This window comes from Chiroxiphia lanceolata, chromosome 2 (genome assembly GCF_009829145.1).
Source record: "Chiroxiphia lanceolata isolate bChiLan1 chromosome 2, bChiLan1.pri, whole genome shotgun sequence".
NCBI classification, from domain to species: domain Eukaryota; kingdom Metazoa; phylum Chordata; class Aves; order Passeriformes; family Pipridae; genus Chiroxiphia; species Chiroxiphia lanceolata.
Genome location: NC_045638.1, coordinates 85356602 through 85384308, shown reverse-complemented (window position 1 = coordinate 85384308; position 27707 = coordinate 85356602). Strand labels below are relative to the sequence as shown.

Sequence of the window (27707 nt, the reverse complement as noted above, 5' to 3'; positions counted from 1 at the left end):
ATATCCTTTAGGTCATTAAAGTGATGTAATGTGCATGTCAGTCCTCCTTTCATCCACAGATTACTTTAATCCTTCATGTGCTTTTTTCTTTTTCCTCTGGCTTTCTTTCATATTTGCTTTGTTTTGAAATTGCATGCTATCTGGATTATTTGTGCATGACCTCCACATTAATTTCACATTGAATGTTTACATACTCTGAGAGATTTTCATGGATCATTTATTCTACATGTGCATTTTTTTCCTTTGTTTTCAGTTACTAAACTTTAAATATGCTTGAAATGTAAAAGTGGTATGAAACTTTTGTGACACGAGTATAAAACTATTTTAATGAAGATTTTCTGTACACATATTCCAGAAATACATATTCTAAACCACATTCTATACCATGCTTTCAAAGTGTAAAGAAATCAATTATATTCTGAGACTCTAAATGTATTCAATTGGAAACAAATACTGGTTATATTCAGTTCAAGGAATGACAAACACATGAGATTGGTCATTTAAATGATTTAAGGAGGTCTCTGCTCTGTTGGAGGTGATCATTTGCAAAGCCCAGTGTCTGGGCATTGTATATGTTCAGAGACAGTATAGGACATTGTCTGATTGACAACACAGATCACTTCAGACAAACACTATCTGCAGCTCTGCGTAAGTGCCCTCTAGAAATGCCAGCTTCTTTCAATTGACTGTAGAGAGACCCTATGTCCTTATTTAGTATTTGAAATAAATGTCCCAAGTAGGCATATCCTGCTTTTACATAGTACAGTGCTATGAGACCTTGCAATTGTCTATAAAGTCAAAGGGTTTATCATGTAAAAAAACACAATTTCTTCTATATTCATTCCTCATTTGAAGAATTAAAGAGATATATGATGCTTAACATGCCATTAAATACTGCTTATTAGCAGAATTCTATCTCTAAATCACATAAAACTAAAGTATATACAGAAGAACCTAATGAGTAAATACATATGTATAAAACAAAACAAAGTATTCTTTTAACTATGCCCAAAAAAAAAAATTTAAACACACTTAAGAAGTTGTTGATGAAGAGGTCAAATAAAAAAATTATGAAATCAGCAGCAGCTACCAATAAAGTTTTTTTTTTGTTTTAATTGGCACAGGGCTGAAACCACATGCTACAAGCAAATCAAAGGCTTCTGTTTTCTACTTTATGGCCTATTCTTTTCAGCCAGTTAATTAATCGTGTGCACAGTCTGCTATGACAAAAGATGAGTGGCTTGATCTCAAAGCATGCTGAGCCATCTGCAGCTCTTCATCTGAACAAGCCAAACACGATAGTTTCCAAGTAAGGAGCTGAAGGTTGTGACTTGAGACCTCTGGAATCAAATTGATCCGGTCTCCAGGGGCTTTGCCTTCAACCTGCAGACCTCACTACAGCCACCTCTGATTTGTAGGCCACTTGGTTTGTACTGATTTGAGTCACTACAGTTCTCTCCACTTTTACAAACTAGTTGTTTTGTCAGCATGAGTGTGACAACAATTAGACGTCCCTGTTTTTGCCCCATGCCTTTTCTCCTTCACAGTCATTCAATGACAAGCGTAAAAAGAACTTCATCTTTTCACGAAAATTCCCATTCTACAAGAGCAAGGAGCAGAGTGAGCAGGAAACAAGTGATCCAGAACGTAAGTAACCTCTTGGAGACGATGTCACATGCAGCAACACATAAAATGGGTGACACGCATGATACCAGTATCCCACACATCTAGGCAAATATCTGTCATAGGTAGGCAGGAGAGGTATTACTACTGTGACCAATGTATGACTGCAGTTTGGATCCAGCTAGTCCTTCCATCCCTGGAAAAACCACTTTCAGAAGAATAAAACAGTGACCTTAACTTTTGGAAGTGCAAATGTGGCTCCTCAAAGTTGTTGTGGCACCTGTCATAAATCTAAACTTGTTTCTCAGAAATAATCCTAGATCAAAATTGGCTCAAAATAAGGCAAATGTGATTTCTTTCACAATATTAAACTAAACTATTACTTTTTAAAAGGTCTGTTCTAGTATCTTTTTTGCCTTTGATATTCTACAAGCAAATTGCCATGGGCAACTTCACTGAAAGTTTAAAAATTAAATGAAGCAACTATGCTAACAGCTTAAAGAAGTAAATCAGATCTTGGAATGTGTACCTCCATGAGAATTTACTGCTTACTTAAATTATATAGAGAACTAGCCTTATTAAAAATATATGCTAGTTTCAAGCCCAGATATTCACTTTTTTTCCTTAATAATTCTCTCCTAAATTTACCCAGTGAGGATAGTTTCTGGAACTTAATTTTTCTGGTTGTTCCTTCTTCCTCACAGTTCCAAAAGTCATGTATCATGGTCACTGCCTCTTTCATTAGGTGAATTCCCATAGAACATGGGCCTAAATTTGTTTCAGAAAGAAAAGGCAGGGATCCAGATTGCTCAATCAACATGGTCAGTCATGGTAGTATCCATTTCAACTCCACTGACTTCTTCCTTCCTCTTCTGCGGCTGTTCTTCCTTTCTCATTGCTCTCTCTGGGGACTTCCGTGCAGGACATCCCCGGATTAGGTGACGACGGTTATGGAACAAAGACTCTGAGTAAGTTCCCAGGAATGGTCACTGTAAACCCTTTTTTGTTTTGTTTTGTTTTGGCTTCTGTTTCTTCTCTGAGGACCCTCCACTCCTAGCATGCACAAGACAGAGTTTTATTTGTTACCCAGCTGTGAATGCATTAAAAATGTTTCAATCGTTTTGTTCTGCATGACAGTATTAAATAACATACAGTGTATCAAGCAGACACTTTCACTTCTTTTGTAATAACACCTTTTGTTTCTGACAGTATGTTATTGTTCCCATCATGGCAGTTCTGTAGAGTAGCATACCTAGAACGTGTTTTGCTGCCTAGACTGTTCTTTTCGGCAACAATTCCTCCCTCTCCATCTAAAGGGAAAGTTAAACATTTTAACATGATCACAGCCTGATGAAGTCAATAGAAAATTTGATTATGCTGTTGCTTCTGCATTTTCAGCTTTTTGCATGGGAGTGTTTGTTACTTTGCTGGATTTTAGATTAGTATTTGTTATTAATGGACGAAGTCATTTGCAGGCTAGAGAAGACCATGAGTTCTTCAAAGCTAATTTTGGACCCATTTCACCATTAGCAACCTATTCTCTGTCACACAACCTTAATCAATTTCTTTTTCTGATGCAGCAATCCTGTCTCAAGACTTGGCATTGCGGAATGTGTAACATGTCGGATCATTGCTCAGAAACAATTTTTCTTCCTCGAAATTTAGACCAGAAAATCTGTACAGAATAAAATATTTGCAGCTGATTTCCGCATACATAGCTACATTATGTTCTGTATCCAGAGCTAAATAATTTTTAAAAAATGCCACTTGCATGTGTTTGGCTTCTTCTTCCTCAGTTCTTATTCCTTTTCTTAAGCACCAAGTAATTGGAGCAAAATGTGTGTGAATGTTAATGCTGCATCACCTACTGTTTTGTATGTGCTTTTTAATTGCAGGAATGCACATCCATATACACAGTTTTGGAGATTATTCTGTTTCTGATTTGTTGAAGGGACATTTTAATGGTTTAACTGTAAGCCATGCAGTAGCTCACAATTCAAAGATGAAAGCTTCATCTCTTGTACAAGGAAAAACAGTTCTGCAAGACTAGTTTTGTCAGTGATAGACAGCAAATGTCTCTGCCACCTGAATTTTAACCATTCTGAGGTCATTCAAGTGTCATAGCAGCTCATTAGCAACAAATGCAGATCCTTTCCTGCTAGAGAATATTAAAATACTTCTGATCTGATAGCCCTCCTGAATATTTGTGTCCCTACGAAGACAAATCTTCATAACATTCAACTATTTAAAAGGTAACTAAATTCTGCAAATTGATATGGGACAAAGTAGTACAGATGTATTATTTAAGGCTCTATTTCCTCTATTAATATCACACCTAGTTTTCAATTAGTGACACACCTATAGACATTCCCACCCATTCAAATTTTATTAATATTCAAATCAGATATGTTTTTTAGTGACAGTTCTTGCTATGAAGGGTATTTGTTCTTTTTTAATAAAGTTCTTCAGGGTCCTATATAATATTAGTTTGAGATAAAACTTGTTAATTTGCTATGAAATGCCCAAAAGTCAATATGCTATTTTCTTCAAAATGTAAGTTTAACTTTTTGAAGCTTCTTCCTAGGCCCAAGATCAAGGTTTTCCATTAATGTTTTTATAAGATATCATCCCCTCTCATTCCTGCTGCTCCAGGAGCCCCATCATTCCCAATCTATGAACCCTAATCTATTAAATTGGTACATGGGGGAAATGCAGCACCTTCCAGAGAATAGGCGGTCTTGGCGCTGTTCCTCATTGACTCAGAGTGCTCCCAACTTTATAACCATTATGCCGTCGGCTTCTAAATGTCCTGGGGACCAGCTGAAAAGTTTCAACTGTCAAGTGCTCTTTCAGATGCAAAGTAATCAGCATTTCTACCAGACATACTGTTAAAACCACTGTTGAATATGGTCCTGCAGAACTCCTGGAGATCATATAGCATCGTCTTACTGACCATAAATAGTCTGCTGACACAATTTTGGAATAGCAACATTACATAATATAGATTGCACTTCCTTTCAAGAGTATGATAATAGAAACAGGACACCTGACTTGACAAACCACAAGACTGACCCATTATGATAGTTCTTATAGTCCTATTCACCCATCCAGACTGGTCTGGTAAAGGTTTTAATACTCTAATTCAGACTCTGAGGCTAGACAATGACTGGAAAAAGACTTCTTCCATGGTTTTTTTCTTACTTTTGTCATTGACTTTGTCTTCTTTTTTTTTTTTTTTTTTTTTAATTGGATGGGGTAAAATAGATACAGTTACGATATTTGATATAAAAACAACTTTCATGTTAATTTGTTAACCCTTCAGGATAATGCACAGTGATTAAAGATGGATACAGAAGTTTAGCAGGAATAGTTCCAGTGCATTGATAATGATTAATGATGCACATTACTGATGGTGTAGAATAATATGAGCAGACACTCAGATTTTATTAAATTACTCAAGACATCCAGTGAGATGCAAGTTGACTATAATATACATTGAAATGAAATTATCTGAGATACCATTTACTGTCTCATCAGGAAAAGACATAGCTTTGCCATGACACATATCACTAGTTAATACATATAGTCTCCTTCTGAAATACCACAAGAGAGAAAGCTTTCATTTTACCTCTGTAAATTTTCTGAGCATTTTCAGGTGATGTCACTGCACAGTTTTTATTTCCTCTCTGCATAACTACCTTTGCATGACTGTGGCAGTTCTTTTAAGTTTCTGCTATGCTGTGGTGCTTGGTTATGTTCTTTAATTTGCTGTACTGTTCTTGCAGAACATGTTTCTTCTAATGCCAGCGATAGTGAAAGTAGCTACAGTAAGTTACTGCTTTCGTTAGAGTCCTTTTACTTTGCATTGCTTGTTCTGTTTGTTTCTTTTATTTTGTTTCTCTCCTTGCTACTCTTTTGTTAATGTTAAAAACATGGAGCAAATGGCTTGGAATTCAAATTTATAACCACATCTTGAGTACAAAGCTGTAAAAGAAAACTAGCAACTCTTATAAGAGAAGGGAGAAAGGTTGTTATTTGTGATGTATTCTGGGATGTAAAACTAAACCTGGCTTTGGGTAGCTTATGAAAGTCAGGATTATTTAGTTTAGTGACAAAGGTCTACTTCAGTGGGGAGGGGGAATTCTCTTGGTGATCTTTTAAGAGAAAAATTATTCCATAGCTGTAGTCAAATCTGCAAAAGGCATCCACTTTACAAGGTCACAATTTTCACTTGCATTTCTGCATGCCTGTATGAAGGGCTAAGAAGTAGTCCCAGAATTTTCGTTGAGCCTGTAGTTTTGACAGTATAGATTTCATAATGCATATTGGAGTCTTAAAAAAACAGTAAGATAGACTTTCACTGCTTAGGCACTGCCACTGAATGTCACTGATACCCTGTAGGTGGAGATCCCAACCCTGCAACCTGGTTTGATTGGATTTACAGACTCCACAGGATCATATAAGCAAGAAGCAGATTGTATGTTCTGGGTAATTCTTTGTAATGCCCATAAATTTAACCAATATAGCTATTTTTCTGGAAGTTCTGAAAAGCAGAAAAAAACCAAGTCATTAAATAAATTACAAAAAATGTAATAAAAGGTAACTGACAGATTGCTTGCTAAATCACCCAGTTGTCTCATTTTTTCAAGCCATTTGCTTAACAAATCAAGTTTTCCACCAGTCACTCAGCACTTGTGCCAAGCACCCACATACATTCAGGTAATCAATGGTATCATACATAATATTTACTAGTCTTGATATAAGGCATAGCAGTTGAGCTCTATTGATAAACACTGGTTTGTTTCAGTAAAACAGCTAACCTTATGCTGTTCAGAAATGGTAAATTAGTTTGTATTCTCTTGTATTGCAAAGATTTCCTTGGAAAGCAATTGCCAGAGTCACAAGAAAACAGTAGACACTCTTGAATTGCCAAGATCCAATTCTAAACCATTTTATTTTTAATGTATCCTCTACTTAGGAGGAGAGGGGGATTTTATGTTTGAAATATAAGATGCTCTTTCCAGACTGACTTTACAATCAGGAATGAGTCAAAAGGTTAAATTTTCAAAAGTTTGCATGAGTCAAATCTCATCCAGGTCTGTAAATTCCAGGGTGAGCTCACAGTAAAAGCCCAGAGAATAATCTAGGCTAATGAACTGTCCCAAACAGCAGACTTAATCAGAGAGCCCAGTTGCAGCCAATTATTTTGGGCATGTCCGCAAAAGCTGGTTACCAAATTTCGTCATAAGACAGGACAGGTAGCCAGTTCTTCACTGGATGTGTAATAACTTAAAACAAAGTGTACGTTTTCAGGTGCAAGAAAGGTAGTAGAAATGGTTTGGGAAAGTTAGCTGGGACATAGATACTTGGCAGGAAAAGTAGTGTTGGAGTAACAATTACCCATGGCACTCACTCTCCTTCTAGAGTGGTTTGTACCTGGACAAGATCCTGTCTCACCCCAGCAGCATCCAGTTTACATTCTGCTGGCTGGATCTCCCCACGCACTACTGGTATGTCCAACAACTGCTGCCTGGTGGCGAAGAAGCAGGCAGAGGTTTCTTCTCTGCCTATGGGACAGCTATGCCATTTAGAAGCAGAGGAAGCCAATCTTAGATTATGCCAAGTGAAAGTGGCATAACAATAAAAATACAGGACCTGGTGCCCAAAGGGCCTGATTTTATTTGCTAAGGATTCATGGGTGTGTGCCACGTTGCAAAGTTGTTCTTTACTGTGATGTGGTGTCACCTGGAGGAGAATCTGTGTGTTCAAGGTGAGGCACTACAAGTTGTTTCATGAGGACACCATGTGTGTTCACTTGCAAACTCATCTAGCCCTCAGTCTGTGCACTGGTGAAATGAGAGGAGAAAAAAAGTGAAGGTGGAAAATTCATGGGCAGCATAGAAATAGAAAACTGCTGGAGGAATCAAGGGGTTTGCATGATTTTGTGAGCCTGTCCCCATGCCCCTTTTCTATTCTGTTTCCCCAGCAAATAAGCAAGAGGAAAGGGGTTGCCTACACCACTGCTTTCTGAACTGTGGGAAGTTGGGGCAGAGTGGCTGGAAAGGTGCCTGGCAGAAAAGGACTTGAGAGGGTGCTGGTCAACAGTGGCTGAATACAAGCCCGCAGTGTGCCCAGGTGACCAAGAGGGCCAATGGCATCCTGGCATATATCAGCAATAGTGTGGCCAGCAGGACAAGGGGAAATGATTGTCCCCCAGCACTCAGCACTGGTGAGGCCACACCTCGATCCTGTGTTCTGCTCTGGGCCCCTCACTCCGAGAAAGACATTGACATGCTGGAGCATGTCCACAGAAGGGCAATGAAGCTGGAGAAGGGTTTGGGGCACAAATGTTATGAGTAGTATCTGAAAAGAGGCTGTAGTGAAGTGAAGCCGGTCTCTTCTCCAAAGTAACAAGCAATAGGAAGAGGAAATGGCCTCAAGTTGCACCAGGAAAGGTTTAGATTGGATAGTGGATAAAATTTCTCTACTGAAAGGGTTATTGAACATTGGAGTAGGATGCCCATGGATGTGGTTAAGTCACCATCTCTAGAGGGATTTAAAAGATGTGCTCAGGGTCAGGGTTTGGTGGGGCTTGGCAGAGTTGGACTTGTCCTTTCCAACCTAAATAATTCTATGGTTCTATGAAATCAGCAATTCACACCTTGGCCAGCTCAAAGAAAAAGTGTGTTGGTAAGAAATGACTGGTAACTGCTGGGTGTTTTCCTGCAGACCTTCATATTTGTCTCTGTAAAAACAGGACAGTTGGAGTCCAGAGAGAGGTGTTCTGCATTTTTTCTAGTGGATCTCTGGCAATTGTTTTAACATTTCTCTAACTTTTGCTTCTCATGGTGAGCACTTAGTGAAAAGTAGCTAGTGTCAAAACCTATACTACTTGATCATTCCTAGAACCATTCCAAACCAGGAATGTTAAAGGCTTCTGAGAGATATCCAGGCTGTGACCTGGACAATGATTAATAGGGGGGTTACAAATCAACTGGGCTTTTTCTAGGAGATATTCTCATGCATTCATAGTTTTTTAGAAAAACATATTGATTAAAAATTTGAGTATTTGGCTAAAGGATTGCTTTTGTTTCTAGGGTTAAAAAAACATTTTTGACAGAACTCAGATATTTTTTATTTCATAATAATAATATGATTGAAACTCCTCTTATGTGGTCTCAAGAGAAAATTCTTTGTCCCCTTCTTAGCAACAAGGCTGTTGCAGAAAGTAAACCAGCCAGGTAGTTCTTCTGCCAGTGCCCTCAACACTGGATTTGTTGTGAACCAAAGAGTTGGAGCCAACAGTGGGATTTTCTTTAGCCCAACAGATAACTATCAGCTCCATTAACTTCAGGGGGAACTGTAGAAACATTTGAGTAGAATCTGACTCTTTATAAATAAAAAAAGTATTTTTGAGCCAGGAACAAATGCTGGCTTATCTTAAAGAGACTGAGTTCCCACACAGCTGCTGCTGAATCATAGGACCATGCTATTATGAAGTCTATAACTGTGTTAGTTTATTTGTTCCTGTTCTCAAAAGTAAAACCAAGTTTGAAGAGTGGTATATGAAGTTCTGGTCTGTCAGGAAGTTGTACTTTTTGTTATAAGGACACATACAGCCAGTTTTTACTTATCCCTGAACCAGTTAATCAAGCCATGATTAAAAGTTTATTTTGAGCTCTGGAACTTAAAATTTTGTGATTTCTTTTTCAAATCAAGCTTATAAGGACACATTTTTTTACCTTGGGCTCATCACTTTTTATTTTGCGAGACTTATTTTCATAATGGCCATGAATTTCAAGTTTCTCTCCTGCAGATGTGTTGTAACACTCTTACACTTAGGCCAGTAAAGGTTCTTACAGCTGTCGTCAAAATTACATGCACATTGCTGCATCTATTTAGCCTAATTGTATAACTGGCTGTGATTGCACCAATTACCTAGAGAGGCAATACATAACTAAAAGTCAAAAATAACAAAAAGTGTTAGAAACAAAAATTTTTACTCTCTGTCTGCAAATCAGCAAGTCACTCTTCGGATGAGATCTGAAGACTCAGAACAAGGTTGAAGTAGTCCTGATTATTATGTTAGGCTACTGATTAATAAGAACACTTATATTGGCTTCCCAGAATTTTGATGTTATTCAAGTATACTCTAATTGGCACAAGTATTGAAGTCTCATTTTATACCCACAAAGCTATATTGATCTTAAACATACAGTGCCCATAGATGACTTTTCAGTCATAAGTTCATTTTCAGACTATGATGATCTTTTTATATATTGGATTTCCAGCCTTTCATAGCTATCAATATATTTCCAAAAATCTTGTTTATTCATATAAACAGAAGTACAGGAAAGGGATTTTGAACCAAATAGAGGCTGGGATATTGACTGTCCAGTGCAGATGAAACAGAGCAAGAAATTGATTTCTCCAAGATCTTGCAAGTACAATTCAGGTAACTCAGACATTAGCTCAAAATCTAAATGAATAGTGACAGAAAAATAAGCCTTCCTTGATTTTAGATCCAGCTGAGCAACAAAATTCAGGCAAGAGCTCAAAAATTAAATTAATTTGGCTCATCTACGAGTATTTTGTATGTGTATTGATGGTAACCACCACCATTAGTCCATAAATTTTAATGAACCAAAAAATTCTCTTTGATTTTTCTAAAATCATAAATAATGTCTCATTGGCTTCACTAGTACTACTTTTCTGTTAGTCACCTCCTTAGACCCCTTTACAGAGTTTTTCATTTGCAGGCATTATTAGGATGCCAAAACCCCTGGATTCCCACTAGATGAGGTACTTGATGAGGAAGGGCATCTGTTTACATGGTGGCTGCACCATGGTAGCTCACAGCAGCTCTCCTAGCCCATTACCCAAATGATGTGTGCAGTTACACCAGCACTGTTGAATCTTTGGATGCTGTGCCAAGACAATAGGAAATGGGGCCTTTTTATGGGTTACATGAAACTGGTCTACATTGAAACTGGTTTTGAGTCTTTCACAGACTCTCTGGCATCTAATCAGAAAGGAAAAACAGAGACCCTTTCCGGTATACCCATCTGAAACCCTATAAAATCCTTTGAAAAAATTGAAATTAGTAGTCCTTGTGAAACTTACCTGCCTGTGCAGGACCTCTCTGCCTATTTCATAGAGACTATGAGTTATAACAAACTGCAGGTTATTCTTCTCTTCCCAAGCATGAGAAATCACCAACAGGCAAACAAAGAACAAAGGGAAGCAGGGAGTGGTCCTTGGAAAGTGAAAGCCCTCTAATAATTTAATTCATAAATATATTACATTTAGGAAGGTTTCCTTTTTCTTTTTTCTCTTTTCTTAATTTTTTTTCTTTTCTTCTCCTTTTTGACTTGATGGCATTTTACTGAAAGCAAGAGATCCTGCCAAAATCCTATAGAAAGGTCTTTTGCTTTTTCCTCTTTGTGTTTTATGTGTTAAATGTCACAAAGATTTCCTAGACCAATACAGCTAACCTGTGCTAATTAAGCCATTAATGTGGGTGGTAAATGAGGCTTAGGCAAATGATAAATAAGAGTCTGTGTCCTGATGGATTTCATACTGTGTCTCACACCTCAAAGCCATCACAAGGTTATAGCAATCCGGTTATTGATTGACTCTAGAGCTCTTCACTATGCTTAATACTTTATGGACTGATTCAAAACCATAAAGTACTGACTGAGTAGAGATCATTAAAAAATACTATCTGGTACAGCTAACAGGCATAGTAGCCTCTGAGGACCTAGAGGGTTTTTTCTGGACAGTACTTGGCAGGATTTTATTCACTTACAAATTTGAGCTCCTGAGTCCTTTTTCCAGAAAAGAAAAATAGTGGAAACAGTACAGCTTTCCCCCATACTTGCACTCCATGTTGAGTCTGGAACTTGGGACTGAAGAGGCTTGCCTCAGGAAGATGTCTGTCTTTAAGTCCCTACGTATCACAGTCAGCCTCAAAATTTCTCCTTACTTGATGCAACCCTTCCCAATGGCTTAAACTTCAGCACAGTTGGAGTAGGCTAGAGAATTTTTCTTTGCTTTCAATATGGTCACAACTTTACGAGATTTCTGTAAAACAACAGGCTCATTTCTCTCCCTACTGATAGTGTGGATGTGTCAACAACTTTAGCATGTAGACATGTCTGCCAGAGACTGGGCAAAAGAGAAGGTAAAATCTGTGCTGGCTTATCAGTGCTTGTTATAAAGCTGTGCCAAAGCCAAATATTAGTTTACAATTTAAAAAAAATAAAATTTTGAACAGTAGTGTCATTTTTCCTTCAGTTGCTATTAACAGTGTCACTCCAATGAGATTCTGCTCTTTAAATGTAGGTGTCTGCATCTGACATGTTTTTATGGGACAATGGAGACAAACACACCTTTCTGACTTTTTCTCTCATCACACAGTAGACATCTAAAACAGGTCAGATGACTCATGTCTTAGAATAGGCCCTTTCCTATTTGTAGGTAGCCATTGGCTCCAAAGGGTACCTAAGGACTAGCTCAGACACAAGCACTCATGCCTCATGTTACTGAAATTAGCTGAAATATCCATTGAAACAAGTTTTTTAAACTTTAGGATTGTATTCGTACAAACAGGCTCCCTCCACACGACTGGTCCGTAATGGCTTCATCACCCACCCCAAGACTGACTTTCTCAGGCTGTCAGAAAACATAGCCTTGGGTTCTGTGAGATGGAGGGAAGGCAACGCAGGAGCACCCTCATCCAGCCTGGAGAGTGAATCATTTAATCTCCAGTGGAATGGGACATCCTGACTTTTACATCACCCCTAAAATTTCCAGAGAAACTTAAGGGAAAATAATACATCTGATGTATGAAAAATAGTGTAACAATAATCATATTATTTTAATTTTACAAAAACCCAAAGTTAAGTGATTACAATATCAAAGATATGCAAATAGAGAAGAAAATCCATTATTCACACTACTCATGTTATGTGACCTTTTCCTCAAAAACTGTCTAATCTCTTCCTTTTATTAAAAATTATGTTCTGTCTTTGCTACTTCAGCACCATTGCTGGGCTGGAGTTCATCCTATGTCAATTGTCAGTTTTCCCTCTCTCCTAACACATCAGTACAGGTTTTTTCTTTGGTTTTCCAGTTATTGTCCTCAATTACAACATTATTTTTACTTTTAGTTTCTTACACATTTATCACAGCTGCCTAGATAATACACCACAAAAAAATGATATCCATCAATATTTTAGACTCATGATGTGAGAGTCAGCTTAAGATTAAACCGCAAAAACTTTTATACCTTCTTAGGAGCTGGGCATTGTATCCAACACAAAGCTTTTTAATATAGTTAGTGGAGCCTCAATAGTGACTCAGACAGCAGTCAGACTACTTCAGTGTGAGGTGTACCCACCTCTAGACCCTACATATGTTTCCATCAGGCATCAGGTAGGGCTGTTCCCCTGTATGTGCACACTTTGGTCTGGCAGGAATAATGTAACACAGGCTCATGTGCATGCAAGCAGATGAAATGAGGGCAACCCTGTCTATTTTACAAAGCACTGGTGTACGTTATGATGCTTTTTCTTCTGTAATATCTAAATTAGTTGCAAAATCCTATCTGTGGATCTTCTCCAAGACAAACCCTGAACTGAGTAAAAGTAAAATCATCGTTTTAAACTTTGCTAAGTCTAAATCATATTTAGAACCTACCAGAACCCTCAAGTATGTGGCAGTGACCCAGAAAAAGAAATGTGCATGAATTATTCATGCATTAGGTGAAGAATCCTCCTCCCTTTCCTCCTGCACTCTCTTTCAGGAACTGCACACCTGCACCCGAATTGTAGTCCATGTAATGTCATTTGTTTCTCATGGCAAATTTACCTGCTTTAGTTCCCTAAACATCACCATGAGGAAACAGCACTGTCCTAACAGGGGCAGAGGGAGGATAAGCGTGTAAAATATGATGCTGTGAGACCTTCTCCGAAGGTATTCAAAACCTGCCTAGACATGATCCTGTACAACCTGTTCTGGCTGAACCTTCTTTAGCAGGGGCGATTGGACTAGACGATCTCCAGAGATCCGTTTCAACTCCAACCATTCTTTGAGTCTGTGATTTGTATTCAGGGAAGGGAGAAGGGTCAGAAAATAGCTTGTAGCTAGATTTTAGGCTGTGGATGAACTAGACTGTAGAGGCTATGCACAGAAGAACAGTCAACCAAAATGTATTTATGTTTACACATATGGATTAAAAGTGTTCCATCTAGGTAGCCTTTGGATTTGCTCTACAGCAACATGTTAGGACCTTAACAATAAGACAAGAGAAAGAATTTCGTCTGAAATTTCTGCACTATCCTTGTAAACAGCCTTGCTATCAAATCAATAAATAAAGCCTTGTTGCTCATCATCAAAAAAGCCCAGTTTCAGTAAATAGAAAGACTTGGCAGGGGAGGGAGGGGAAGGAAAAAAATCATTCTCTATACCTGGAAGTTATGATGGGCTTTGGAATGGTTCAGGTGAAAGGCTTATCAGAGAGACGTGTCTGTCTCAGTCTGTCTCCATGTGAAGCATTTTATCAAGCTTAAGTACTCCATGTATTTCTTGTCAGCTTCAATCTGTCCTCTTTCTTTTCTCATCAGGAGGCCAAGAAGACTGCATCCTTTCTTATGAACCAGTCACAAGACAGGAAAGTAAGTTTCATCTGCTTTTCTACCACTGTTCCTTATATATTTTATTTCACAGTTTGGGGGCCAGTAGAGCAGTAAGCCTTGCTGTGCCAGTCACAGATTCTCTGTGGCTTCTTTTTCTTGGACACTCAGCCTATCGCATATGAAAAAAATTATATAAGGACCTTCCTTGAAAGCTCCCACTTCCTAGCATTCCCAGGACTCTCTCCAGTATGCTCTCATGGGCTTTACTAATACATACGTTAATCAATCTACAAAAAATTGATGCAGATTTTCTAGATTTACTGCAATATTGTTACATGGAAGGTCTTTGTTATTTTGCTTTTCATGCGATATGTGCCACTGCCCAGTGTAGATGAACCCATGGGAAGGCAACTGAAACTGGGAGTGCACTCACCCGATTTAATGGGGAATGCGCTCATATAACTACAGGAGAAAGAAATGCTACAACCTTTCCATGCCTCATGGAAGAGTCCATCTGCAAGTATTTGGGAGTGGCCTTCTTGAGCGATAGCAAATATATATGCTTCTACATAATCATTTGACCATGCACATGGATCATCACAGAGCTCTGCAATGGTACTAATTCCATTTCCTTATTCATGTCAATAAATAAAATATTCATCAATAAAATGTGCACCTAAGTTTTTACTTCATATATGAAAACAAAAACTATGGTTAGTGCATATTTGGGTAAATTTATTTATTGTTTACCAGTAAGATCATCAAAATGTGCCTTTCTTTTTGTTGTTCAGTTAATTACACCAGGCCAGTTATTATTCTGGGTCCTATGAAAGATCGGATCAACGATGATTTGATATCTGAATTCCCTGATAAGTTTGGATCATGTGTACCACGTAAGTAGGATTTTAATCCTAGTTCTGCAGCTGAGTGAACTGTATCCCTACAATGTGCTACACATTAAGTAAATTTCTGTGAAAACAGTATGCATACACCATATGTAGTTGAGTTTCTCAAAGGTCATTTTTCCATCACACAGAAAAGGGGAAAAGAACAAATAAATAAAATTTTAAAAAAGGTTGTGAAGGTCTGGAAAACATTTCTCAAAAGAATTGTCTCAAAAGCTCTAGGACTTTTTTAAACAAGGAACTTTCTAGTCACTAACTCAGTTTAGTAACCAATCCATCTACGGTTTCTTAAATAAGATATGTTTGAAATACTGGTAAAATGTAAAATGGTTCAGCTCAATTGCACAGCATCCACCTATAAAAATACGGAATAATCTGTGAATTGTGTGAGATCTAGACTGTTGAATTTGAAAGCAATGTTAGACCCTGAATTAAACAGAGTATTTATAACTTGAATCATTAGAGCTTGCTATCTATTTCGGGCCCTGATTGCAGTTGTACTTCATTTTAAACTGTTGTCTCTGCAAATATGCTACCTTAAAACTGCTAGAGATGAGAACCGAATCAGGCCTATAAATAAGGCTAAATTGATTAGATTATGATTCATTTTATCGTCATAATAACATTAGATTTACAATCTGGAATGCATTTTATATTTGAGGGTTTTTTGTGATCCTGCTGAAAAAAAGTGGAATTCTGGTAAACCGTAATTTTATTTTAGCCTGTATTGATTGGAGGTAAACATTAGAAGGTTTATTGTCATGAGTCCATTGAAAACAATCTGTAGTAGCCAAAATCTACTCTCAGATGTGGAGTGCCTCCCCTTAGAGCAGATCCAGCATTGCCCACTGAGCAAGCCTTCATTGCTGAATTTTTTGCATTAAATGTTTTTGCAGACTTCTTTATCTTCCATCTTTTGTTTCATGCAGATACCACACGGCCAAAGCGTGACTATGAAGTGGATGGGAGAGATTATCATTTTGTCATTTCAAGAGAACAAATGGAAAAAGATATCCAAGAGCACAAATTTATAGAAGCTGGGCAGTACAATGATAATTTATATGGAACTAGTGTCCAATCTGTGAGATTTGTTGCAGAAAGGGTAGGTTGACACTAGTTTTATTGCCTATACAACATGATCTGCTTTGTTTCCATATTGTGTCTCAGATATGATTCTCTGGCAAAAATAGAAAATATCTGTAAAATGGCATCCTAATATTTATAGGCTTTATAATGACTCCACAATTGGAGTCTCTGCTTTGAATTACATCATCCTTGACACTTCCTGTACTTGGATGTAGTGCCATGGATTCAGGGTTCTAATACAGTGCCTCAAGTAAACCCCAAAACAGCCTTTTCTCTTCCTTCTGTAAGACAGGTAGATAAACTTAACTCACTTTCATAGAGGCAAAAGAACAAACCACAGAAAGATTACATTATTTGTCTCCAGTAACATGGAGAGTCTTCGACATAAACAAGAACTTATTTAACCAGTAAGAACATAGACATCATATTAACCTTTATGAATTGATTTTCCTCATCTCAAGAAAATCCTCCTGCCTCTACGAATTTCCTCCCAGGAAAAAATAAAAGCCAAGTTTGTTCCCATATGGTCAGTGTATATTTTGTATTAGCGCCAAAGTAAATGAAAGAACATAAAGTAGTGAAGCGTATTCCCTGGGCTTCCCCCTTCCCTGGTGTGCCAGTAATGGCCCCGTTCCAGGGCACTGCGTTGCAGAATTGCTTCCTATCTTTTGGCTGATCTGCAGGAAACTCTGCAAAAATAAACACATCCTCATCTGCTTCCAACAGGGCAAGCACTGTATACTTGATGTGTCAGGAAATGCTATCAAACGACTACAAGTTGCACAACTCTATCCCATCGCTATCTTCATTAAGCCTAAATCATGGGAGCCTTTGATGTGAGTATAAACTTCTTCAAGCGTTTTATTTTTCAGGGTACAATCTCAAGTGGCACCACACAGGTCTTGAGTCTACATTTTTCCTGTTCTCTATAATTAATAATAATAAGGGAAAGGGGGAACAGTGTAGACTTGTCCTCACAGCCTATCGTCCACTGTTGTCCATTGTTCAAAGCCAGAACTGCCTTTGAACCTTTCAGACTGGGACGTGTGGACTTACGTGCTGGACCATGAAGCACTCCCTGCCAGTGCTCGGTATACTTGCTCCAGCCTGTGCAACAAGTTCACCAAGAACTCGAGTAACATGGCTTATCCCATCCAGCCTCGGGTACTCCTGGGGTGTAGAGTCTGGTCAAGGGCACAAACCAGAGGGTTAAACCTGTGCCAGGTTTGAGGTGCGTGCTTCTTCATAAAAGCCCTTCATTTGCCTGAAGGCCTGTAAGAGGATAGGTAAGGAGCTGTGGGACTGGAGAGGGGCAAATGTAACACTCAAAAGAATGAAAGAAAAGGCACCAACTTCATGCTGTCAAGGCTCACCAAGGTGACATGAACTTTGGAGGATGAGATTGAAACTCAATATAAGATCAGTAAGATGAAATTCAGCACAGAGGGGAGAAAATTAAATGCAGGAGTACAAATGGAAAAATTAAGCTGTAGCACTGCAGAAAAGCATCTGGCAGTTGGGGTGGATTACACAGGAATTTGAATTGGATGGCTAACGGTTGCAAAAAAGGAAACCGCCACTGTAGGCTATATTCATATCGGTGTTGTGTAAGGACACAATAGACAGCTATTTTGTTTTACTGGGTATGGATGAGGCCTCAGCTGTAGTGCTGGCCTGGTTCTTGGTTCCACCCTACTAGTGGAGGAGGAATGAACATTATCTAGTGTCACACAGAGAAGGCTGAGGAGGAAATATGGAATTGATCCTCATACCGATTAAAGCTTAGGATAAAATACATTATTATCAAGTTGTTTTCCATGTACACTCAAGGTAAGGCAAGAGCTATCAGCTTACTTTGCCTTGATAGGAATGAAATTTTGACCTGTGCCTTCCCCTTGCCCAAGGCTCTGCAAAGGCCAGGTAATGCCATACGTATGTGTTTCACAGGTAAAATGTAGGCACCCACCCTCCTGTTACAGATCTGTGTCTAGTAATGGTAACTCTGTGCCCACAGACATTGGTCACGGAGCTGGAGAATGCCAAAACAACCCAGAATGTGCATTCCCCCTGGCCCTGCCTTTTGGCAGTGAGGTTGTTGAATGTCCAGTCACGTAACAAGGAATGATGCACAGTATGTGGTACTTATGTAGCCCCATCCTGACCAAAAGCCATCTTGGACTGGATGACTTCCTGACAATTCTTCAAGCCCTGCAAATCAATTGTATTCTGATTTTGATACTGTACAGAAGAAGGGTTGTCTGATAGCCTACCATCTACATTGGTTGTTTTAACATAGATCTTAATGTACAGTTTTTGCATTCATAAAACATTTCCACTATTTTTTTAATTCTGGTACTGCCTCTGGAAGCATTAAAAAAAAAAAAAAAGTAAATAAAAGTGGCCCTTACTCTAAAAAATACATCAGGCAGAACCAGAAAAGTGTCAATAACATAAAGGCTTCATTGATTTAATGTTGGAACAGCAAATCATTGAACAGATTGACTGAATGGTGTTATGAAGACGCAAAATATTATGACAATCATCCTGTTATTGAACCAAAGCAATAGGCAATAAAACAAGTGTGTTGTTCAAGAAACAACTGGATGTGGCACTTAGTGCTATTGTCTAGTTGACAAGGTGGTGATAAATCAAAGGTTGGACTTGATGGTCTATTGAAAAATAGTTATCAGGGTCCTCTCTTTTCTCCATCCTCTCTCCTGAAGGCACAGGATGGGCAGAGGCATGAATACAATTAGCACAGTTTTATACCCCAGGCAAATCTATAACCTGAATGTGTAAGGCAAATTTGTACCTATTTCAAAATAATTCCTATTATAAACATTTGTTTGTATTTTTATTTGTATTATCTCTTCTGCTAATTCAGAGATCCTGAGGAAGACTTCTCAGAAATTTACCAGAAATAGATCTGGAAGGAGGAGGTTGTTAGCACTACAATATTATCTGAGTGTCCTTAAGATGAAAATGTTAAGTTTGGCTAAGAATTTGCAATGGTATGTCCCGCTTCAAGACAGTTTTAGTTCAGTCACCTAAAGAGATGTTCAAGTAGGTGTAGCTGATAAGTCTGCCTGAGCTCAATTAGATGGCAATCTTTCCACTCAATAGAATAAGTAGTCTTACAAATTTAGCAGGACAACGCACAGATTGGCAAATACTAAACCTATCTATGTAACCTAAAATTACTGTCACACATTTTTTAAGAAATCTTTCTTACCTTCATTTTATAAACCTGCTTTCTCCATTGTTTTAGTACTTTCAGAGAGATTGTTGTAAGCAGTGTTCCCAGTTATATGCTTAGTTATATAGGTAGGCAGCAATAAGCTGCATTTTTGCATCCTAGACATCTTCCAGGGTGTTTTTCAGAAGCCAGGTGGGAGTTAGTTGTAGCAAGTTCATACTGTTGTACCCTTCATAGATCATTTTTTTATGCACCATAATGTACATAATTTCCTACGTGCATCACCCATATCATATTGTATGCAGTCCATTACCACATAATCATATGATTCAGTACAAGGCATTAAGTCAGATTTATGCAGAACACAAGATGCTCCCTCCTCTTGCTTTCCTAGTTGCCTCAGAAAATTTTCATCACATTTTAAGCAAAATTAATCCATGCTGTGAAAAAATGCTAGAATAGGCAAACTCTGTTTATTATTGACAATTACTTTGGACATCTGCAGGCATATAAGTATAATGCTGTGAATAAGTACAAGCTTCATCATTGAAAGTATATAGTGGTATTAAAAGCTGAGCATGCACAGGCAAGACAACTCATTTCTTAAAGTTATTAAATAATGCTTCTGTTGAAACAGAAATGCTCCAACATATAACAAAACAGTAAGAAAATCAGAATGTAACTGGCTGTTTATGTTTTTACAGTATTGGTACCCAATAAGCAGTCTGTACAACATTATTTAGCTGTGGCAGCCAGCTGAATGTGGGAGATGGAGAAGTTTCTGAAGGAGCTTCAGCTCTGGAGGCAGGAGTACTGAGTGCTCAGACAATAGGATGTGCTGGATACCAAACTTACCTATAGTTTCCTGATGTCTCAAGTTTATCTCAGTTAATGGCTACCAGATTCAGGCCTTATATTTTGTTTGCCAATGTAAAGCATTGAACCCAAAACAAAAATTTACTGAAGAAATATGAAATGGAAAGTAGTTTGAAAAAGTAGGTTTGTGCTACATAAGAATGAAATTAAATTGAAAATACAAAACTGTCCCTGAACTGATGGAAGAATTCTACTGGTTGACTCCTGTATCAATCTCAATCTATCTGTGATTCAGTTGAACATGTCTTTTAGAAAGCTGTTCTGTCAAGAATCCAAATTTTTTTATTACTTCCTTTGTGTTTCTAGGGAAATGAATAAACGTCTTACAGAGGAGCAAGCGAAGAAAACCTATGATCGAGCAATTAAATTAGAACAAGAATTTGGAGAATATTTCACAGGTACATTTTTATTAATGCCAATTTTTTCCCAAGATATAGTCTTTTATTGCAAAAGAACTTGATCAGGTCTGTCTCTGGCCTAGAGTACCTATCAGTGTAGTGTGCCCAGAGTAAGGACTTCTGGTTTGAGATTATTGTTTCCTTGAAATTCCAGAGGAGTTGAGGCACTCAACTTCTCCAAAGTTTGATGTCCTAAAGGAATATCTATACCAAGGCCAATTGTATGATGTTTGAGAAGGCGAAATGCCGTGTCCTGCACTTGGGTCACAACAGTCCCGTGCCTCACTACAGGTTTGGGGCAGAGTTTCTGGAAAGCTGCCCAGAAGAAAAGGGCCAAGGAGTGCTGAGTCAGCAGTGTGCCCAGGTGGCCAAGATGGCCAAGGGCCTGTACAAGCAATAGTGTGGCCAGCAGGACCAGGGTAGTCATCGTTCCCCTATACTGGGCACTGGTGAGGCTGCACCTTGAATCCTGTGTTCAGTTTTGGGTCCCTCACTATAAGAAAGACATTGAGGTCCTGGAGCATGTCCAGAGAAGGCAATGGAGCTGGTGAAGGGTCTGGAGAACAAGTCTGATGAAGAGTGGCTGAGGGAGCTGGGGGTGTTTAGCCTGGAGAAAAGGAGGCTCATGGGGGACCTTCTCACTCTCTACAAATGCCTGAAAGAAGGTTGTAGCCAGGGCATCGGCCTCTTCTCTCAGATAACAAGTGACAAGGATGAGGAAATGGCCTAAAGTTGTACCAGAGAAGGTTTAGATTACCTATTAGAAAAAAAAAAATCACAGGAAAGGTTGTAAAACATCGGAAAAGACTGTCCAGGGAAGTGGTGGAGTCACCATCCCTGGTGTTTAAAAAGCATGTGACTATGGCACTTCAGGACACGGTTTAGTGGTGAACATCATGGTGGGTTGCTAGGTTGACAGTTGTGTTCAGTGATCTTAAATGTCTTTTCCAACTTTCACAATTCTATGATTCTATGAATTTGATTCCATCCCTGACACAAAACTGCTTTTAATGAAGTCAGAAAAAATGTTGCATAATTGCATTTGTACAGACCAGAGAAATCCTCACTAGTTCAAGACAAGAGCTCAAGCTATGGATCATAGGAGGGAAAGAGAAAGGCACCTTCTCCCTGACCTGAAAAAAAGCAAGATTTAGGACCTGCTCTTTTAAGACCTGCATTTCCTTTGAGCAGGTTTAAAAAGCTCCTTCTCAGGGTACTGGTGTTTGTGGATAACCATTAGTAGCTTCTAAATCAATTGAAATGTAAGTCTTGACTTACAACAGTGGGAAGCTACCATGCTGCCCTGCCCTAGGACAGAACTGCTAGTTCTCTGAATTAACCTGGCTCAGTCTTCCCAGTACAAGCAGTGGGATGGGTCTCTGTCATAGGCAGGTGCCATTGGTTTGAATTTAGTTGCCATTTGCAGGGGTATGATTTTTCCATAATCAACATCACAGTATGCCAGTTCCTTCTCATTCTGTCGGTATCTATGAATATGCTGAAAATCTGCTGACACTGGATGCTGTATCTATCAATTAAAAGAAGTATTGATATGTTTTCTCTACTGCAGCTATTGTCCAAGGAGATAGCTTAGAAGATATATATAATCAATGCAAACTTGTAATTGAAGAACAATCTGGGCCTTTCATCTGGATTCCTTCAAAGGAAAAATTATAAATTAGCCACTGCACCTCTGATTACGACGGGAGAATATTTAGAAGAAAACTATAATATACTATTTGGAGGCTTTCCTGTTTTTGTTGCATTTATGTTCTTTGCAGTCAATGTGAATTTTGATGAATGTACAACACGAAGTGTTTGAAGCCATGAAGGACGCTGATGGGTCAAAGGGTAGGAACAAAAAGACTTCTATCATATAAAGCAAATCTGTTGTGTGCTCAGAGCACCAGTTGTAGGTATAAACTTTTGACACAGAGACCCTCTGTCAAGGGGAGCTAGCCACCTCCTGTGCCCATGCGGACATTTCGATCGATTTTGATGGCTGAGCTCAGTGTTTTGATTGCTTTAAAGAGAAGTTCCCAGCTCTTGAACCTCATATAGGGCTTGATCCTGCAAGGCGCTCAGCACTCGACCCCAATTCCTACACATGAGTAGCCTATTGACTTGGAGGCACTTGCGATCCTTCCCTCTCTGTTCAGTTCCATCAATTCCAGTAGGACTATTCATGTGCTCAAAGCTAAGCACAGGCTTAAGAATTTTGCTAGATCAGGGCCACACGCACCTTGCAAAATCAAGCTCAGAGTACTTGGTCCACTTCTTACTGAGGTCACTGTTAGGACTCTCTGTGACTTGACTGGGAGGTGGGTCCTATTCTAAGCTTGTCATTGCATATTTGTAGTTGGTACACCTCGACTTTGGTAACTATGCACATCTTTTGATTTCTGAAACCAAGTCAAGCATTTCTTTTTTCCCCTTTGAAAACACTATTACATCAGAAACTAATAACAATATGGTTTATTTTAATGATGTTTGGGTGTGGGAGAGGATGGAAGCATTTCACATCACACACACGTGCACACAAATACATTCCCATGTGGACACACACGTATGAGGTTTCACAGCACCTATGTTGACAAGGAGGGATACAACTGGGAAAAGCTTTAAAATTTTTGATTGTCTATTTTATCATTTATATTGATAGAAGGCACTTAAAGATGGAATAATTTATAAAAATAAAAATATATTGATGTATAGAAACTAATTTCTATAGGTAAAAATGTTTTTGTGAAGATATTTTGTAAAGATTAATTAATTGAAAGATTAAATATTTACACCCTTGTGCGACTGTAAAATGTAAAGAGGACCATCAAGTTGCATTATCCCTTTTCCATAACAGATTCTCTATTGTTAATTATGAGCAAGATAATTCCTTAAATTATAGTTGTCATTTTGTTTTTCCTTCAATTTAATCCTCTTCCTTGCCTCTATTTAATCATGATGAACTCCTGTGGAAAGATCTCTTTAACTGACTGCCCTGTAGGGCTTTTCTGAACACAAAAGGATAATGCATCTTTAAATTGAAATGGACAACTATTCAGAAGCAAAATGTCAATGCTCAAATCTGGTTAATAACGTCTCTCTTGGGAGGGAGGCACCCTTCACCCCCAAATGTTTTACGATTCTTCCTGTTTCTTTCAAGGAAATAACAAAAGTATTTGATCTTTCCTCTCTTTGCAGGCAGGTCACCAACTAACCTATATCTTCATTCATTTCACAGTCAACAAGGGTCTTAAAAGCAAAAACTGAGGCAATGGAGTTTGTGAGGGATTTGGGGAAAGTCTGTGGAATTGCAGTTTGGGATGCATGGAAAAGGAGAAGGAGATATTTCTTTCTTGTTTCACACTGCCCTTCCTCTGTATACTGATGCCATTCTTCACTCTGACTCACAAGGGGACAACTGCAAAAATGCTATGACAGTAAACTGAATTGCCTTTGCTGCTGCTGGACCATGTTCTCTGTAAAACCCACACTCCTGCCTGCTGTACTGCAGGAGTGCAATGCCTATAGCTGGTGGCTACAGTAACCCTAACGCTTAAGGATGTTTTAAGGGCAAATGCTAAATAGACTCCTCTGTGACTTGTCTATTTGAAGCTTACATTTCTACACCCTGTCGAGCTGACAGGTATACCCAGCCAACTTCCGCAGACAGCGTGACGAGCTGGATGTTTGCAAAAGCCACCGGCAGTGACAGGGTTAAAAATACGGGCATTTTAGTGGCCCTGAGGGGGCCTCCTAAGCTTACTGCCCAACTATGGTAACTTTGAGAAGTTCACACTTCTTTAACTACTATTTTTCTTGCCTGGTCAGCGCAGATTTCTAAACAAGGGTTTCAGTTAAGTCTCCAGAAGAGTTTTGTAATCAGAAGGGCTAGAAACATTTTTTTTTTTTTTTTACAAAATATAAATTAATGAATGCTTTGATTTTGGATAATTCTGCAGAAATCCACAGAGTGACCCCAGATCTTTGGAAGCCATGAATTTTTCCATGCTGGCAAAGTACTATTGCCCCAGGTTGGGAAATAGCCCACCAGACCTGAAAAACCAAGTATCCTAAAGCAGGAACTTCATTCTAATTTTCAGCTCTGTTTTAAGCAATCAATCACATCTGCTTCTTTGTTTCTTAGTTCAGCATGCAGCCTTTTATGGCACTATCCTACTAGTAACTGTTTTGCTTTGTCATGTGCTGTGCTTTAAGGTGAACAGTAACACTACGGCTGAGTACAATCAATTTTTCCATCAGTCCTTGGTTACTGTAGTAACATTATTTATTTTTCCCTGTCTGTTGTTCGTGCTTCCAATTTAGAGTTGACATTGCACTTCTTTTTTTTTTTTTTTTAAATAAAACATATATTTAAAAACAAATCGTCATGAGAAGCAGTGAGAGGTCTTATTTCCCTTAGGACTTGTACTCCCATTTGTTTTGTGCGTTGACGTTTTGCGTTTCATGTTTCAGCATCAGCAGAGCTGCAGTCCATTTTTGCATTGCAGCTGTTCAGATCATACTGGGTGGTAGTGGGAGGAGGAAGAGAAACATAAGACTCATGCAAAATTACATCTGCTGCAAAAAAAAAAAAAGTCCAAACTCACAACCCATAGCAATTGGCACCTGAGTCCATATTGGTGCTAACACAGCTTAGCATAATCAAATCCCCTTTCTGTCCATGTAAAAGACTTAGGAGTGTCTAAACATGAGACAAATGCAAATGCTGGACCCTTTAGGAAAAGTGCCAGATCACACCCCTGGTGCTATATTTCATGTTCTGGCACAGTGTGTAGCACCATAGGGTCCAAGCAGAATCAAAATTATCACCACTTTTTGTCCACCCATGAATGATCATGATGACATCTTGCTAGCTTTTTGCAGATGTGCAATATTACAACCTAATTATTTTTCCTTGCCACAAAAAAAAAAAAAATCTTCCATGCACTGACTCATTGAGAGCTTGCTACCAGGGCTCAGTGAAACAGCACTCTTCACTGGTCTTAGGGTCTGAGCATCAACCAGTGAAAGAGCCTCTTTCTTGCTTAATCCCCCTTCCTACAGAGGTGCCCCGTCCATGCTAGCGCTTTGTAATTTCTTTGATAGTTAAGGCTGTTTCTAGATCAATATTCTGTGATGTAATTGTGTTTGTAGCTAGCATGGTTTGATGCTCTGGTGTGGATAGGGTCCTGGGAACCTGTGAAAATCAAGGATAAAAATCTCTCCATTGCACTGAAATGTCAAATCCTCATCCTGGAGAGTAGTGTGGAACCTGAGCTAATAACCACTAGGAGCCAGCAACAGTGTCTTAGGTATACAACATCCCCCTACCTATTTACATTAATTTTCTACAGAGAAATTTTTGGTGTTACTCCTTCACTGTCAAATTTAATTAATTTTTTTTTCTTTTCTTATTTGTTTTTCAAATTGTATCCCTGACCAGAGGGTTCAGTGAGTGACAATACACGAGGATATTTGTAGGAAAAATAGTGTTCATGAAAAAAGTCTCAAGCTTCTTTTTCAGCTGCAGTTTTAAAGCCATAATATCTGCCATGTTCACAGAAAGTGGTCTTTTACCCTTCACAGCTTTTAATCTCAGTATTTTCCCTCTTGAATATTTTGTCTGCCATGTTATGTATGCAGTTCTCTGTGTACTGCATTCAAATGCTCAAGCCAATGCCTTGGTGAAATAAACTTTTTTTCCTATTCCATTAAAACTCAGACATCTTGTCAATTAGTTCAGAAATAAAAATGAGGTCATCATTATATTATAAAAAAAAGGCTCACATTCTTAGGAACAAATCAACATCAAAGCTAGCAGCAAATAATATCTAAAATCTATATAGGATATAGCTAGCCTGCATCCTCAGCTGGTGTAAATCACAGTCACTCCTCTAATTTCAGTGGAGTCCATCCCATTTATATCACCTGAAGTTAAACATCCATCCTCCTCATTACACTGATTTTTTTAGCATTACTGTAAAACACCAAGGCCACCTGATTAAACAGCAGCTCATCACTTTCCTCATTATTTACTGCTTATTTTACTGTAGCACCCAAAGGGCCAAGTCATGGACCAAGATCCTTTTGAGGTAGGTGCTCTGAAATTGCTGAACAAAAAGACAGCCCATGCAGAAGGATTTGCAGAATGCTGCAGCCCCACTGACATCTTACCAAGAGCAACAGGAACCACCACCTCACTGGCCCTTTTGAGACTCCATCTTTAAGGTGAAGAGCACGAGAGATGATCCATCATCTCTCATACCACATTAGCAGCTTACAGCCCTGACCTATGACCCAGGCAACTTTCCCTGATGTAACAGTGTTTCTGGGCATGAGTGGTAGCCAGCATCCCAGGCAAGATTTTTTTTGGGGAAAAAAAGCATTAAAAAAAGAAAAAAAAATAAAGGAAAAAAGGCAACACTGTTGGCTCTTAGTGGGATAGCAACCTTTTAATTTCTGGATTTGTGCTCCTAAATTTGAATTGGCCAGTTTGAATTTCTGAGTGTAGCAGCCTGTACTCACCAAGATGCTCTATCTGGCACACTGGCCGGCACGCATCTCTTTAGCAGGATGTTTCTCAGTCTAGCTGTAGTGTGGGGTACTCAGAATCTGAACTGGAGTTTACAAAACACCCTGTCCAGCTTACACTCCTGTTATGTGTAAATACTCTGTGCATCCATTCCATTTGTGTAAAGAATAAAGCACACACAATTATAAAAACTGAGCTGTATATTTCATACTAGCTGTGTCCTTGCTTATTTATTCCGGTCCAAGCTCTCAGCTGTGGTTCAGTTGTAAATGCTTGATAGAGTGTTTATAAATATGTCATGAATTTTATTATAAAATATTAATATTAAAGCATTTTTACACTTTATAGCAAATGGATTCTTCACAAGGCATAATTTGTCTTTTTTCCTTGAAGTAGGATAGTAAAAAAGAACTATTATGCTTTTACTATGTCTTGAGACACTGTGAGATCTAT

The 27707-nt window shown here is 38.6% G+C and overlaps 1 protein-coding gene across 24 annotated transcripts in view; it reads left to right on the top strand.

The window, feature by feature from the left end:
• DLG2 (discs large MAGUK scaffold protein 2) overlaps nucleotides 1-27462 on the top strand; it is an 847901-nt gene extending 820439 nt beyond the window's left edge. For 12 of the 24 annotated variants that reach the window (XM_032678105.1, XM_032678098.1, XM_032678100.1 and 9 more), the window contains 8 exons: nucleotides 1548-1647; nucleotides 5409-5450; nucleotides 14250-14300; nucleotides 15053-15154; nucleotides 16096-16268; nucleotides 16979-17088; nucleotides 20631-20722; nucleotides 22293-27462. In XM_032678105.1, the coding sequence (XP_032533996.1) occupies nucleotides 1548-1647; nucleotides 5409-5450; nucleotides 14250-14300; nucleotides 15053-15154; nucleotides 16096-16268; nucleotides 16979-17088; nucleotides 20631-20722; nucleotides 22293-22399 (777 nt within the window). In that variant the 3' untranslated portion in view covers nucleotides 22400-27462. Of the gene's footprint in view, nucleotides 1-1547; nucleotides 1648-2545; nucleotides 2592-5408; nucleotides 5451-14249; nucleotides 14301-15052; nucleotides 15155-16095; nucleotides 16269-16978; nucleotides 17089-20630; nucleotides 20723-22292 lie in introns of all 24 variants that reach the window. The other 12 variants (XM_032678111.1, XM_032678114.1, XM_032678099.1 and 9 more) reach the window with 2 other exon arrangements.
• Nucleotides 27463-27707: the final 245 nt, after the last annotated feature.